General features: G+C 44.5%; 1 protein-coding gene across 13 annotated transcripts in view; it reads left to right on the forward strand.

Annotated features, from left to right (window-relative positions):
• The window catches only part of ATP2B3 (ATPase plasma membrane Ca2+ transporting 3), a 536,302-nt gene that overhangs the window by 475,611 nt on the left and 44,730 nt on the right, over positions 1-15,961 (forward strand). For all 13 annotated transcript variants that reach the window (XM_069209397.1, XM_069209399.1, XM_069209393.1 and 10 more), the window contains 4 exons: positions 1,210-1,444; positions 4,066-4,245; positions 7,525-7,612; positions 13,683-13,789. In XM_069209397.1, coding sequence (XP_069065498.1) covers positions 1,210-1,444; positions 4,066-4,245; positions 7,525-7,612; positions 13,683-13,789 — 610 coding nt within the window. The remainder of the gene's footprint in view (positions 1-1,209; positions 1,445-4,065; positions 4,246-7,524; positions 7,613-13,682; positions 13,790-15,961) is intronic.

The following is a 15,961-nucleotide window of genomic DNA, read 5'->3' on the forward strand; positions in this document are numbered from 1 at the left end:
ATCTTTCCAGGCGTACCTCTGGGAATTTTTGTGAATCAAAAAAAAGTAGGAAAATATGTTCAGGTAGAGGAGGAAATCTCTGCTAGCCTAATTTTTTTATGAATTTGCCCCCTTATTTCTTATGTTGACACAGACAAAATGCAAATAAAGTACACACATACTACATGCAGCCATAGTTATAAAATACAGCATGATTCAAGGAGTAAGACTCATGGCTAAGTCAGTTTGGATTTTCGGAGCTGAGGACATTACGCAGGAGTCTCACACTTTACCGGAAGTCTGTAGCCTGGGAATGGGAACAGAAAAACCCCTAAAGTCTTGAGTTCTAATAAAGCAGCTATCAGCAGAAAAGTCTGTGGAAGAACGTAGAACTCAGGGCCTGATTTAGAACTCAGCGGACGGGTTACTCAGTCACAACAATGACGGATATCCTGTCTGCCGAAATCGAAATCCCATTATATTCTATGGATTTCAGGGAGGGGAATATCAGTCACCGCTGTGATGGAGCAACTCCTTTGCCAACATCCAAGTCAGGCCCACTGTACCCACAAAGAGCACGGTACAGTATACTAACTACGTGTAGGATTTTTTCCATAAAATAGATGCTTATCCATAAGAAAGGATGTGTTTGGTCTTTAAAAGTAAAAATAAAAAACACAAGCCTAAATTGACTAATTTTATATATAGTGCCTCGTATTGGGATTGCACCTGTTCTTAAGTGCTTCAAAGCGCTGTGTAGGAAAAAAATTGATGTGGCCAAACATTGAAAACACGCATCTGCTCCCAGGTCCATAAATTACAGACTGGTGGTTGTGTTGACCCACGCGGTCGAGGGTGGTGTCTGCTTTGCAAGAAGGTCCCTTCTTGTCGAACTGACAAAAAAATCTGATGCATTTTGTGGCGTTTACATGTAAATCACGAGGGGTAGGGGAGGGTGACAATAAAATGGAGCGAAAAGCCTAAAACAAAATGGAGATTGTTAAAAAAAAAAAAAAAAAATACTAGCTAAATGCTATAAAATGTGATACTGGAATCCAGGTAGTAATGATTGGTGGAAGAGAATATTCCTAAGGTAGGGAGTCACGCGGCCATCATCGTCCTCCAACAAACACCGGCGTCATCCCTACCATGGTCTCCCCCTGTGACTAATGAAGTATTGACTCTCTCCACTCTGTGTTCCCCATCTCCTCCATCTCCTGCTCTCTTCAGATGCTCCAACATCTTCGGCAGTAACGGGGAGCCCCGCGTGTTCCGCCCTCGAGACAAGGAAGAGATGGTGAAGAAGGTAATCGAACCCATGGCCTGCGACGGTCTTCGCACAATCTGCATTGCCTACCGGGACTTGCCAGGAGTGCCCGAACCTGACTGGGACAATGAGAATGAAATTGTTGGTGATCTTACTTGTATCGCGGTGGTGGGCATCGAAGATCCTGTGCGACAGGAGGTATGGTACCCACACAAACTCAAAAATACTTGGCAAATGCACAAAAATGTATGCAATCCTAAATTCTGGAGTTAAAGCCTGATTTAGATATTGGCGACGGGTTACTCCATCACGTCAGTGACTAATATCCGATCCACCAAATTTTAAATCCCATAGGATATAATGGGATTTAGATTTCGGCGGACAGGATATTGGAGTAACCTGTCCACCAATAGCTAAATCCAGCCCTCAGTCCGTTTACAAGCAGAGCTGCTAATTTTAATAGATGAATTTGAAGACAGAGAAACACTGTACTTGGGTCACTAGCACATGACTGGGTGACATGGGATTCACAGGATTGTAGTTTTGGTGCCCAGCCCAACCATAGAAAAAATGTGGAACTAAATCACTACATCACTTTGGGAAAAGAGCAAACAAATGGGTGCATGTGTTAATGCAGATATTAACCCATAGATTTACTATTTTTAAATACTAATTTCAATAGTGTTTGGAAGCATGTTTTATGAAGTGCCCAGTAACTTGTAATCTGGTTACTTTCTTCAAAAACATTGCAGTGCCTGATTGTTTTCGGGAAGGGTAGTCCTAACAAGTACCTCATAAACTGCTTGCATATTTCTCCTAAGAATTCGTAAAAGTGTTCTTTCCAGACCATCACATAGTGAAGACAAAACCTTACCTTTAGTACCTCAGTTAAGTCTCCTTTGGATGTGTAAAGTGTATAATGCGAAGTAACAGATGATTCATTGATGTTGTGCTCCAAATCTCCGGATTTGTGAGACAGTGGGTATTGCATAGTAAAGTTTGTTATTAAAAGGCTTCCTTTGCAGTCTGAAAATGCTGTCATCTTGGTGTCCCAGTACATGTTTGTTGGCTGCTAAGTTTTGTTTCTAAATGTATCTTGAGAATTCTGCAAGTGGAGGCAATTTGTTGCTTCTTACAAACTTTCTAAAACAAAAAAAAACACATAAAATAAAAAATAAAGCCTGAATTTATCTGAATTTAGCACATTTATGTGATGGCACAGCTTGGGCGAGAACTCACTCACATCCCTGGCAGAAGACCCACCCAGGCACCAGGCCTCTTACAGAAGTGAGAGCACCCCAACTCCAGTCTAGGGCCACAGTTCAACAACTGATGTCAGCTCAGCTGTGGAGTGAGACTGACATGTAATCTGTTCTTTCTCTCAGGTCATGGAGTGAGACTGACATGTAATCTGTTGTTTCTCTCAGGTCATGGAGTGAGACTGACATCTACTGATGTTTGTCTCAGGTCCTGCAGTGAGACTGACATCTACTCTGTTTGTCTTAGGTCAGTCTCCAAGTCTCAACATTTAGAGTTTGCAGGGGGCCACAGGGACGTCCTCTTCCTTTCCCTACACATTCTTATGACCCCCCCATTCCTTTCTAAAGCAGCCCCTGGTTTCAGCCCTGCCAGGGGATCACAGTAGCTGGCATTCCTTCCCTGCCCCAGGTTCAGGGGGATGTAGTGGATGCTGCTTTGCCCACAGCCCCTCCGATGTAGGCAGTGCCCATTGCTGGGCACGTGGAATGGACGATGCCTCTAACTGGCCGTCCAAAACCCTTAATATGTGGCAATGAGTGCATAGAAACTTGACACACCTGATGCTTGGCAAGTAACACTGAAGGATCTTCTTTACTGTGCAAAGAGGAAATTACCAGTGTGTGCAAAAACGGGTGTCAAAGAGAAACATCAAACAGTTGTCTCGTGTCAACGTTTTCACATTTCTGCCCAGGGCACTGGTGCCAGGTGCTTTACAAAGACCATTCCTCAATGATTTCTTAAGCATTTCCTGGGCAGGGTCTAATTCCTTCTTGCCGTGGTCTCCACATACTAAAAGGTTTTGGCAAGCTTTGGACAACCTGCTTTAAACTGCAGAATTTGCCTTCACATATTATTGAGGAAGGACTCACAAACAACTATTGTAAAGTCATATTTAAATCCTATCAACTGTCATCCATCCAATGCAGCGCCACCTTTCTTGCACCTATTAGCACCCCCATATAGCCACCGTGTGTGCGCCGTATTTAATATACGGCGCACCATGGCACAGGGTAGGGGGCAATAGTGTCAACGTTTTGTGCGCTATTGATGTTCTGTACAGGGTTAGCGCCAAAATGTTGGCGCTAGACCTGCGGCGTACAGAGGGGCCCATTGAAAACAATGGTGCGCCCCCTTTTAACGCCTGCTCTGAGCAGCCGTTAAAAATAACCACTAGAAATGGCGCAGTGGAATCTCTTAGATTCCACTGCACCATTTTTTAGGTCCCAATAACGGGGGAACGCCCCCCCTTGCATACATTATATCTGACACAGGCATAATGTGACGCAAGGGGTAAATCTGGTGTAGCGAATTTGGCTTCATTGGGCCACATTAGCAAAAACAAAATGGTGCTGATGTGGCGCAAGGAGGCGCTGGGGGCTCTGAAATCTGGGCCCAAGTTTCTTGAGAATCAAGGAAATTGAGAACGGAAAATCTTCTTGAACTAGAGCAGTTACTCCAGCCTCAATGAGTGATGATCGTGAATGTGCCAAGAAGCCAAAGGCATTTCTTGAACACACAATGTCTTGCGCCCACCGTTAATGTGGCTCTTCTCTACTCAGGTTCCTGAAGCGATCCGAAAATGCCAGCGTGCTGGAATCACAGTCCGAATGGTGACGGGGGACAACATCAACACGGCGCGTGCCATCGCAGCCAAGTGTGGCATCATCCAGCCCGGCGAGGACTTCCTGTGCCTAGAAGGCAAAGAGTTCAACCGGCGCATCAGGAACGAGAAAGGAGAGGTAAGGACTGTCTGCAAGTACATGAGGGCCCAAAGGCAAAACGTTAGAGATGGGACAAACCCTTTGGGGTCTAAAGAACATCTCAAAAATGAAAAAAACTAGACGTTTGTGAGTACTCACAAAGTTACAAGTCTGTGAGTGTTTATCTTTTTTTAATTGACCACCCCTCTGACAGTCTCATGGTGCACCCACCACTCCATCTCTAGCAGTCACTCACAAAGACAAATATACATAGTTTCTAGATAAAGATTTGGGTATTAAATCCAAGTTTCAGCAACTGTTTCAATATGTATTGTTCTAACTGTAAACTTAGGTGGTAGTGTCATGGCAGTCAGAATGGAACGTCTGAGCATTGGGCGCTGATCCAATCAGGGGGTTGTTGCGGAAGTCCACAAGCAGGTCCCCCAGTCCTCCGAGGAGGGAGAGAATGGGTCCATCTCTGAGATAAATTCATCCAGAATGTTTCTTTCATTCTCAGTCAAAGGCAGGGTTCAGTTTGAAGGTAACATAAGTCTTCCTTCAGTCTTCTATGGCTTCAGTGGGCGCCTGGGCCAAGGCGGTGGATGTGATGGGTTTCCACAGTAAGTTAGAAAGGCTTTCCACCTAGAAGAGGAAGTGTCACCAGAAGGAACAATATCTATCAGCTAATTGACATCTAGATCCTATCAATTCCTTGAAAAGGAAACCCACAGCTTATCTTTGAACCAGGGCTCCAGGTCTCTGTTTTTGCTCGGTATCAGACACTGTGCTACCTACCAACTTGTCCCCCACCTGGACTGAATAAACCTTGCAGCCAAGCGTGTAGAAACCAAGTACGGTTGTTTCCTTTGAGAAGAAAGTCAGATGCATGGCTGTCCTCTGGTGACCATCAAAGAACACAAGGGTCTGCACGCAAGCAGCAGGTGTTTTTCCCTCTCCCCTCTAGTGCTCACCTTTCTCATGGGATCACAGACACTGCAGCCCGAAGAGGGGAAGGACGCAGCGGAGGAGATCAGGCAAGGGACTTCCCATTCCCAGGAGATGCGAGAAGAGAGTGGGTGACTCCGAATTAGGTCAAAGGCTGAAAGGTATGAAATAAGGGGATTTACAAATATTCACTAATAAGAAAAACCTCAAGGGTTGGACTATATAGCATGGAAGCCACGTGTTAAAGATAAAACGCAATACGTCGGGAGGCCCAAAGTCAAACGAGTGTTGGAACATAATAGAGGCTTCACAGCAAAAGATCAAAGAGATTGTCACTTCAACTGACTAGGGCTCTGGCTAGAAAATAGGCACTTAAAGGCAAAAACTAAAATCGATAAAATGGAGCTGATATATACCTTTTTTGCCTAATACGAGTCAATGCGGCTAAATCAGGATAGTCTCATCCGTAAAGAAATTCAGCAGGTGGTGGGATCTTCCCTTCAAGGAAGCACGAGGCAGCCTTCAGGAGAAGATATCACACGTAGAATACATATACAAAAACAGCCTTAATATTACCACTAAATACGGCTTCCCTAGGCAGGTTTTAAAAACAAGCAAAAACTGTTAAGGAGCGTGTAAGGAATGACCCTCATCCCAATGGCGTCCAGACCTACTAGAGCATGAAAGTTTGCAAATATATTCAATGCTACAAGAATCTCCAGGCTATTACAAAACTACCTCCATCTTTAACTGCAGGGTAAATACATTTAGGATGACATACATGGTTACTAATATTGCATTTCAGAGGAGTAAATGAGCATGATACAGAGAGATACTAAGTTTATTTTCACACAGGGTTTTAAAACCTGTTTTTTTAAGACAGAAAGAAGGGTTTTAGGGCAGATCTTTAAAACCTGGTTTTAAGACAGAAAGAAGGGTATTAAGATAGAACTTTAAAACCTGGTTTTAAGTCAGAAATAAGGGTATTGGGATAGAACTTTAAAACTGGTTTTAAGACAGAAACAAGGGTATTAGGATAGAACTTTAAAACCTGGTTTTAAGTCAGAATAAGGGTATTAGGATAGAACTTTAAAACCTGGTTTTAAGACAGAAACAAGTGTATTAAGATAGAACTTTAAAACCTGGTTTTAAGACGGAACTTTAAAACCTGGTTTTAAGACGGAACTTTAAAACCTGGTTTTAAGACAGAAACAAGTGTATTAAGATAGAACTTTAAAACCTGGTTTTAAGACGGAACTTTAAAACCAGGTTTTAAGACAGAAAAATGGGTTTCAAGACAGAGCTAGGTGGCTATTTTAGAGTGGAAATAAGGGTACCGAACAGTGGGCGAAAAGTAATGGGCAGCAATCGAGCATTGAGAGGACAGGTGATTCCTATAATTTCAAGGTTTGAGTCAGAAAATTAGATTGAGTTTGCACCATGAATGATTGCATGAGACTGTTTTTTTTTTTTTAGATAGAAGCAACTATGATACAGTAACCTTTTCTCTGCAGGACTCATATCCGATATACTACTGAGTTTGTCATGCCTGATATTTAGAAACCTTCCACCAGGTACACCATGGAGGTCATTTAGGGGATGCAGCTGCGACCTGTAGTTGGCGACCCTGGCAATGCTTTTGCAACCCCTGGCCTCAGGCGGGGGGGGGGAGGCAACATCAGTGCCTGGAAGTGAGCCACAGCTCGTCCATAGGATGTCCAATGGCCTCCATTCTCCTTATTTCCATCACGTTTTTATTACACTAATGTTGACGAAAAGTACATTTTCACTATTATTGTACTAGAAATGCAGTACAATTAGCTGGAAGAGGGACTTGCCCTGGCAGCTGAGGTAAGTTGTGTGCATGTTTGCAGGTGAGAAGATGAGAGTGTATGTATGTGAAAGAGTGTGTATGTGTGAGTTAAGGTCAAAGGGTGTGTGATGTCACTTCCCTTACCCCTGACATTTTGGTGACCTGACGTTCATGGGTGCAGAAGCAGAAAGCCATTTCTTCCTGGTACAGCCTTTGTTTCCTTGTGTGAAGGTTTTCCAAAACTTCTGCCCCATCAGCAGACGGGAGCACAGTAGTAAACACAGGAAAAGTAGTGGTAAACATTGTGGCTTGAGTGCATGTGTGTTATGGCAATACTCATGTGTAGGGTTCCCCAGAGTACAGTCGCCCCCTACACCACAGGAGGCCTCTGACTGGAACTGAACACCTAGGTGGACTGTGTTACAAAGGCCAGTGTGTCCTTTCTGTGTCATGTCTGAGAAGTCAGCTGGCCCAGTGTCTCGCTGTCTGTGATCTGTCACTTTAGGGTGACCCATGCCGAGGATGGGTAAATAACCCTGTGCTCTTCACCTTTCCTTCAGGTTGAGCAGGAGCGGTTGGATAAAGTGTGGCCGAAACTGCGGGTGCTGGCACGGTCCTCGCCCTCTGATAAACACACCCTGGTGAAAGGTAAGGACTGGACCTCAGCTGTGAGTGGCCTGTGAGAGGTTGTAGGACCAGTCACCATATACATTTAAGTAAAGAAATGAGGAAATTGCTAAGATAAAGGGTCTGATTTAGAGTTTTGCCGATGGGTTACTCCGTCACTTGCATTACGATCTCTATAGGCTATAATGGGATCATAATAGAACAGACGGGATATTCATCATGTTTGTGACAGAGTAACCCCATCCGCCAAACTAAATCAGGCCCAAAGTTTGTGATTTGAATGGCCCCTTAAGCAACAGCAGCATCTCTCATGTTAATATCATCTCTGTCACTGCCTAAACCACACTTCTAGTCTAGCTCTTCCACCTTTCGAACACGCCTACTCCACGGCTCTGGTATCACAAAACCCAGAAGGGCCAGTCCGGTGACATCAGTCACAGGGCTATCACTGCTCCGTTATACTGGCTTGACTTTTGTAAAATGTTTTAGTAAATGAGTCAGAGACAAAAAATATTTTTATTTGGATAAAAAAATAAACCACAGAATGTTGAATTCTAAAAGAAATACAACATACATACGTATGGGTGCAATAGCACTTTCCTTCATTATAAGTACCCTGGTGTTTGAGATACAGGACTACTGCCCCTGATGTAATTGGCCAGAATATCTGTCCATTAAAATTGCTTTTGGTTAGAGCTGGATGATGTCAGGCCTCAGCCTATAGCTGCACCTGACCCCTTTGTATGGCTTTGGGTAGAATGAAGTGACCCCCTCAACAGCAAGTCCAGTCTTCCCAGGTAAGTCGCCCCAAAGCTGCATGGCCTCCCTGACGGTCATGCGCCCTACCTGCTAGCTGACGTGGTGCATCCCTGGGTTAATCTGCGTGGAATTCCACCCAGAAGACAATGGCTCTGTCCAGTAATTCTCTATTCTGTGGGTGTTGGTTTGTAATTGGCACAGTTAGGTGTGGAAATACCAGACAGAATAGTTCATTCTGACCACCAGGTTTTTCCGCACCTAACTACACTTAACTCGTCACTGGGGACTAACTGGAGATGTTACAACTGGCAGTTCTACAGCTCATACATTTTTCAAAACGTTTAAGATGCAAATGTAACAAGTCAAATTAAGATTCTGTTTCAGGGGAATTTTTAATTCCTTGGCGCAAAGGCATTAATTTAGAGTCCAGACAATGTTCCATCTGCTTCTCAGTCCACTTCTAGGAAAGACGTTTAACAATCATTGCGTTTGCTTCAGAAGAAGATCCTAATTTGTCCAAAATACCCTCAAACCAAGAGCAGCAACATTTGTTTTCCATACTTCATTTATGCTCATGTGCTGGAACTGGGAGACACATTAATTCTCTCAAGCCCTCTAGGTGTGATTTTCATGTCCCCTATCCTATGCCCAGACATTAAACGTCTCAATCTCATCTGAAGATCCAAACCTTAATTTTTAAGTTTAACTGAGGGGGGAATTGTCGGAAAACTCTCAGGAAAGGCCTAAGCTTGTTTCAGCAACCTTCTATTAGAACCTGGAAGAAAACCTGGAAACAGCAGTGGGAGTATGAGTTATAAGGGGGAGCTCAGCCATTTGATGTTGTTTGATTTATTTATTTTTTAGAAAAGGGGGGTAAAGGATCATCCTACTGATGTGCTAGTGCATGACTGGATCCGGTCAGGGGTATGGGTGGGTGGACAGACAACCACTGGAAGCCACAGGATACCCCTCTGCCACTCTAACTAATGTCCAGAATGTTGATGTCACAGGGCCTGGTCTGTGCTGAATAAAACTCCTACATAAAATGATATAATTTAGTGGTTTGGTGTCTGCCTTTGAGCGCCCCTCGTCAACGCCTCTTCTGACAGGAGGCCCATAACATTCCCATCCCAGAGGTTCACCTGCTATTTCATCCAATCGGACAAGCGGTTTACCCCATCCAATGTTCTGTAGGGCCTGCGGTCCTGAGGTGAGCGAGCATGGGCTCACTCTGCAGAAGTGGTGGGATCCTATGCCCTGAGTGGGTGGAGATCCCACCCATGAAGGAGTCTCGGAGTGGACAGAGGAGTCTGTTGCAACCTCCCCTATTCACTAGCTTCCTGGTAACATATCCAGCCACTGATGAAGAAAGAGTACATGGACCGTTCCACCGAGGCAGACCGGATATACATTTTAGTTATGCTTGGGTAAGCATTGTCACCAGTGCTGATTCTTAGAGTAACTGTTGTACAGTATGTGGTTTGTTTGGCATGCGCAAGACACCACACTTGCTTCAAGGTCTGCCAGGGTTGGAGTGGTGACCAAAGCCAGCCTAGCCGAAACATATCCCACCCCTAACACTGTGCAGAGAGCGAGCAAACGTTCTGTGTGATATGGCCATCTCAAGACCAATTTTGTGGTTTCTGCTCCCACAAAAAAGTTGGAAGTCTCAAGTGCTGTATGTTGCAGAATATTTTTTTCAAACCCATATGTTAAAATGCTACAGGTTTTACAGACAGTTCTGAAGGACACCTAATGAAATATTCCAATATTCCGAGTCCCATGAACATTATTTCTCAACAGCGCCCAATCATGTCATCAGTGGTGGCCAGGCACACATTTGTGCCACAGAACAGCAGTGCCCATCTGATACACTGTGCCCCCTTAGAAAGAATGACAAGAGAAACTCTTATGCCAGTAGAAAAAACATCAGGTGTAAATGTTACTCCATGGTACAATGTCCATTGCTGATCCTGTGGCGGCAAACTGGCCACTAATCCCATCAGAACTGATGCCATCAATGCTCTGTGCCAGAAAACACAATACCATCAGAACTGATGCCACCAATGCTCTGTGCCAGAAAACACAATATCATCAGAACTGATGCCACCAAAAGCTCTGTGCCAGAAAATACAATATCATCAGAACGGATGCCACCAAACGATCTGTGCCAGAAAATACAATACCATCAAATGCTGCTCTGTGCCAGAAAAAACAATACCATCAGAACTGAAGCCATCAATACTCTGTGCCAGAAAACCCAATACCATCAGAACTGATGCCATCGAATGCCCTGTGCCAGAAAACACAATACCATCAGAACCGATGCCATCAATACTCTGTGCCAGAAAACACAATACCATCAGAACTGATGCCCTCAATGCACTGTGCCAGAAAACACAATATCATCAGAACTGATGCCACCAAACGCTCTGTGCCAGAAAATACCATACAATCATAACTGATGCCATCAATGCTCTGTGCCAGAAAATACACCATCTGAACTGATGCCATCAATGCTCTGTGCCAGAAACTACAATACCATCAGAACTGATGCCATCAATGTTCTGTGCCAGAAAATACAATACCATCAGAACTGATGCCATCAATGCTCTGTGCCAGAAAATACCATACAATCAGAACTGATGCCACCAAATGTTCTGTGCCAGAAAACACAATACCATCAGAACTGATGCCATCAATGCTCTGTGCCAGAAAACACAATACCATCAGAACTGATGCCACCAATGCTCTGTGCCAGAAAACACAATATCATCAGAACTGATGCCACCAAAAGCTCTGTGCCAGAAAATACAATATCATCAGAACGGATGCCACCAAACGATCTGTGCCAGAAAATACAATACCATCAAATGCTGCTCTGTGCCAGAAAAAACAATACCATCAGAACTGAAGCCATCAATACTCTGTGCCAGAAAACCCAATACCATCAGAACTGATGCCATCGAATGCCCTGTGCCAGAAAACACAATACCATCAGAACCGATGCCATCAATACTCTGTGCCAGAAAACACAATACCATCAGAACTGATGCCCTCAATGCACTGTGCCAGAAAACACAATATCATCAGAACTGATGCCACCAAACGCTCTGTGCCAGAAAATACCATACAATCATAACTGATGCCATCAATGCTCTGTGCCAGAAAATACACCATCTGAACTGATGCCATCAATGCTCTGTGCCAGAAACTACAATACCATCAGAACTGATGCCATCAATGTTCTGTGCCAGAAAATACAATACCATCAGAACTGATGCCATCAATGCTCTGTGCCAGAAAATACCATACAATCAGAACTGATGCCACCAAATGTTCTGTGCCAGAAAACACAATACCATCAGAACTGATGCCATCAATGCTCTGTGCCAGAAAACACAATACCATCAGAACTGATGCCATCAATGCTCTGTGCCAGAAAATAAAATACCATCAGAACTGATGCCATCAGATGCTGTGTGCCAGAAAACACAATACCATCAGAACTGATGCCATCAAATAATACTCTGTGCCAGAAAACACAATAGCATCAGAACCGATGCCAGCAATGCTCCGTGCCAGAAAATACAAAACCATCAGAACTGATGCAACCAAATGCCAGACACGGCGCCTGTAGAACTAATGTGAATGTTTCTCGCCTGGTCCAAAGTCTGCTGAAAACATTGCAGGATGCTGCCGGTGATAACATGCATGACATGGCAGAGGGCATGGGTGCTGTTCACATGTGTAGGTGCTGCATGTATCTGCCAGTGAGTAGTGCTCCACCTGCCGAGGGGCGTCCCTGGCGCTTCTCGTCTGCTCACAGTGCACAGGGAGAGGATTGCTTAGCGTTCAGGATCCCACAACTCCTCTTCAGGATGTTAGGACTAGAAAACGATTACCCTTGGGCTACTCATCTAACGAATCAGGTTTATACCCCCAACAAATTAAGTCCATACCTTTCCCAGCATACATCTCTCATTGCGTCAGCAGGTTAAATGTCCCTTTTCCAAATACGCCCAGTGTCTAAGTCTTGACTGCTTGCACCATGTGCCACAGTGTCCCGCGCAGGTTTGCAGAGACCCCTCATGGTTTGCAGCTGCCCAGCTCTTCTTCGTCCTTTTTTCATTCTCCTTTTCCTGGTCCTCATCTGTCTCATCCTCACAATTCTCCTGCTCACTGTGGGGTGCACTAGCAGGAAGTAATGGAAAATCAAAGAAGGGTGTACCCAGAAAAGGAATCTACCCCTCCCACCAATCCCTTGAAGGGTACCTCTAAATAACCACAGACCCACCTTGGAAGAGCCCCGTCACCTCTTCATCCGCCTTCAATCCATCTATCCATCCATCCTTTATTGTATTTATCCATCCATCTGGGTATCCCTTCACCATTCCAAGCTTCCATCCTTCCAAGCTTCCATCCTTTCAAGCTTCTATCCATCCGTCCAACCTGTACCTTTCCCTCCATCATCCATCCTTTTATTGCTCTATCTACCCCTTTTTGTCTCGCTCATCCTTTCTTTTTATAACCATTCTGTCTCTAGCTGATTTTTCCATTAGTCCCTCTTCTGTGTTTTTGCAATTTTGTCATCATTCCTCTTTCTCTGTACCCTTCCTTGTACATTCCAGCCGAGGGCCCACACGTGTACTGTGTTACCTAATGGTGTTATCAGCATTTCATCTGCAGACCTGTGGCCAGAAGAGGCCGAGCAAACCAGCCTATCAGAAGCAGCGCAGCCCACCCCCTCTTGGGGTGAGAGGTCACTCCAACACCGAGAGCAAGGGCTGCTGATACCACATAAGCTGCGTCTTTTCCCCAGGTTAAGGGTTCAATCCCCAGATATGCCCTGCTCTTCCTGCGGTCCGGCTCATTCACTGGGTGAAAAAGTATTCAAGTTAACAGGCAAAAAAGTGATCCCCGAAGGTCCAGGACAGACTTTTGAAATGTTACCAGCAGGAAGTCTCAGGCCCAATGTCCTGGAAGGATCTGTTCCCTCGTTCCTGAGCTTCAAACCCTAGGTTTCCTGAACGTTCTCATTGAAGTGTCCCTCTCGATTCAAGACATAAAATGACCTTAAATTAGACATCCGGGTAAACCACTAATGAATGCAAAGGATGACAGAGTCTAGAACTCTAAACAGAAATGAAAGGCCCAGGTTGCTGTCTTACAGGTAGTGAGAAGTCCTTGGGTAGAAACCTTGCTTGTCTGTGTTGGGCGAGGACCTTTAACGTCCACCAGGGCCTCTCCCCTTCGATTACCAAGAGCTCTGTCCAGGTGAATGCTGTGCACATCCCCTCAGTAATGGTGCCTCCTTATCACTGTGTTGCAGGAATCATTGACAGCACAATCGGAGACCAGCGGCAAGTGGTGGCTGTGACAGGGGACGGAACGAACGATGGTCCTGCGCTGAAGAAGGCTGATGTTGGCTTTGCTATGGTATCTTCAAAGTCTTCTTGTAGAGTTCATTTTGTAAAAACATGGCCCAGATTTAAGAGCCACTAGCACATTTTTTTTTACTCTACTGTGGCGTTAGATGGCCAAAATCGCTGTGCCATATTTAGAAAGGGGCACAATGCATGCATTGCACCACTTTGCAACCCTTCGCGCAAAAGTATGCCTGCGGCAGGCATAATGAATGCAAAGGGGGCGTTCCCCCGTTAGGGGGGCCCAAAAAATGGTGTAAAGAAATCTAAGAGATTTCTTTGCATCATTTTATTTCCTGCACTTTTAATGCCTGCTCAGAGCAGGCGTTAGAAGGAGGCTTCCATTGGTTACAATGGGCCTCTAGGTGCTTTGCAGGATTACCGTCAACATTTTTTATGCTAATCCTGCAAAGCGCCAAACTAGCATCAAACAATTCTGACACTAGTTCCCTAACTACCACTGTACTATGCCATACATTAAATACAGCGCACACATTCTGGCGTTTGGGGGGCACTTAGGGGCAGAAGAAAAGTGGCGCTGCATGAGGTGCAGTACCACTTTTCATAAATGAATATAAATATGCCCCTATAAGCAGTTGTGAATCTGTTGTTGGTCCTTGTGTTGGTTTTAGCGCAAAGAAAAGAAAGTTACTTACTTGTAATCAAATTTCCCAGCATGGGATCTACATTATTGGCAGAGTATATTTTAAGGTTCTGAGTTGAGTAAGGTCCAGGGCTGGTGAAGAAACATTACTACTGGGTGACACTGGTTTCAAGCACGATTAGCCACCCAGATCCTTATGGTCACGGTATTATCCCCGGTGTCCTCTCAGGTGAGAGACTTGCACTTTTGTGTTCTCAGTCTGGGAGATATCCCATGCTGGGCAAGAATGGATTTCTTGGCTGCAACAATGGGACCTCCTTCTGCATGGGTACCCTTCTCAGAGGTGCACTTTTAGAAGGCTCCCCCGCGCCTCCACAAAGCCTCCGTTAGCAGGAACGTGTTCTAAGAGTATGGATTTTTGAAGGACTGCATGATGGGAAACATAAAAGGGTGCAGGGTCAAAGTGGTTTCAGAGTTGATTGGCAGTTTCACAACAGGACAATCCAACACTGATGGGGCCAGAGATTCAGAGTAGTGGTGATTTGGTCCCATCTGACTGAGTGCGAGATGAGTCAATGAAACCATCAGAACATTATCATGTATATGCAAGGGGTGAACTGTAGAGAGTCTTCCCCTGTGAGGGCCACGTGACGATTAAGAGATGGACTATAAGCACTTTGGGTGTCTGATGCACATAAATGAATCCCATGGGACAGGTTTTTGTGTATATATAGACCTTCCAGCCAAAGAGTTACACTGGATGCAAAGCATTCAATAGACAGATTACAAAACCTTCCAGAAGAACCCAGGCTTCCCCATTGTTAAAACAACTGCACTGGTTTCCAGCCAAATATAGGGTTCAATGTAGGGTTCTAGGCATAGTATTCAAGGCCATCTATGGCCTTGCACCTACTTCTCTAAGTGCATCAGCATATACTTATCAACATATAGGCTGAATTCTGCATCAGCAAATACTTATCACCATGTAGGCTAAATTCTGCCTCAACATATACATATCACCATATAGGCTGAATTCTGCATCAGCATATACTTATCAACATACAGGTTTAATTCTGCATCAGCACATACATATCAACATACAGGCTGAATTCTGCCTCAACATATACATATCAACATACAGGCTGAATTCTGCATCAGCACATGTTTCTGCTGTACCAGGATTTGTGAACACCTTAAGAGGAGGCGGCAGCTTTTCATCTTGGACACCCACATTGTGGGATTCTCTTCTACTTTCACTGAGATTGGAATCTGAAATCCCGCCTTTTAAAAGCCTGGTTCAGGCAAGCATTTTCATGTTAAATTGCCACAGGTTTTTATCAAGCACCGACAAGAAACCAGAGGTTTACGTGTGATATATTATCTGTAATATAACATAACATGAAATAAAATAGCATTATAAATTAGTTCTGTGGCACTAAGCCACATCATAGTTTACTGCTCAGGAATCGGGTGCCATCACGCAGTGCCCTGGAACTAGGCCTGGTGACACATTAGTGTTCTGGAATCAGGTTAACCACGTTAGTGCTCTGAAGACACACATTAGTGCTCTGAAAGCAGGTT

The sequence above is a fragment of the Pleurodeles waltl genome, chromosome 10 (assembly GCF_031143425.1).
Source record: "Pleurodeles waltl isolate 20211129_DDA chromosome 10, aPleWal1.hap1.20221129, whole genome shotgun sequence".
Lineage (NCBI taxonomy): Eukaryota > Metazoa > Chordata > Amphibia > Caudata > Salamandridae > Pleurodeles > Pleurodeles waltl.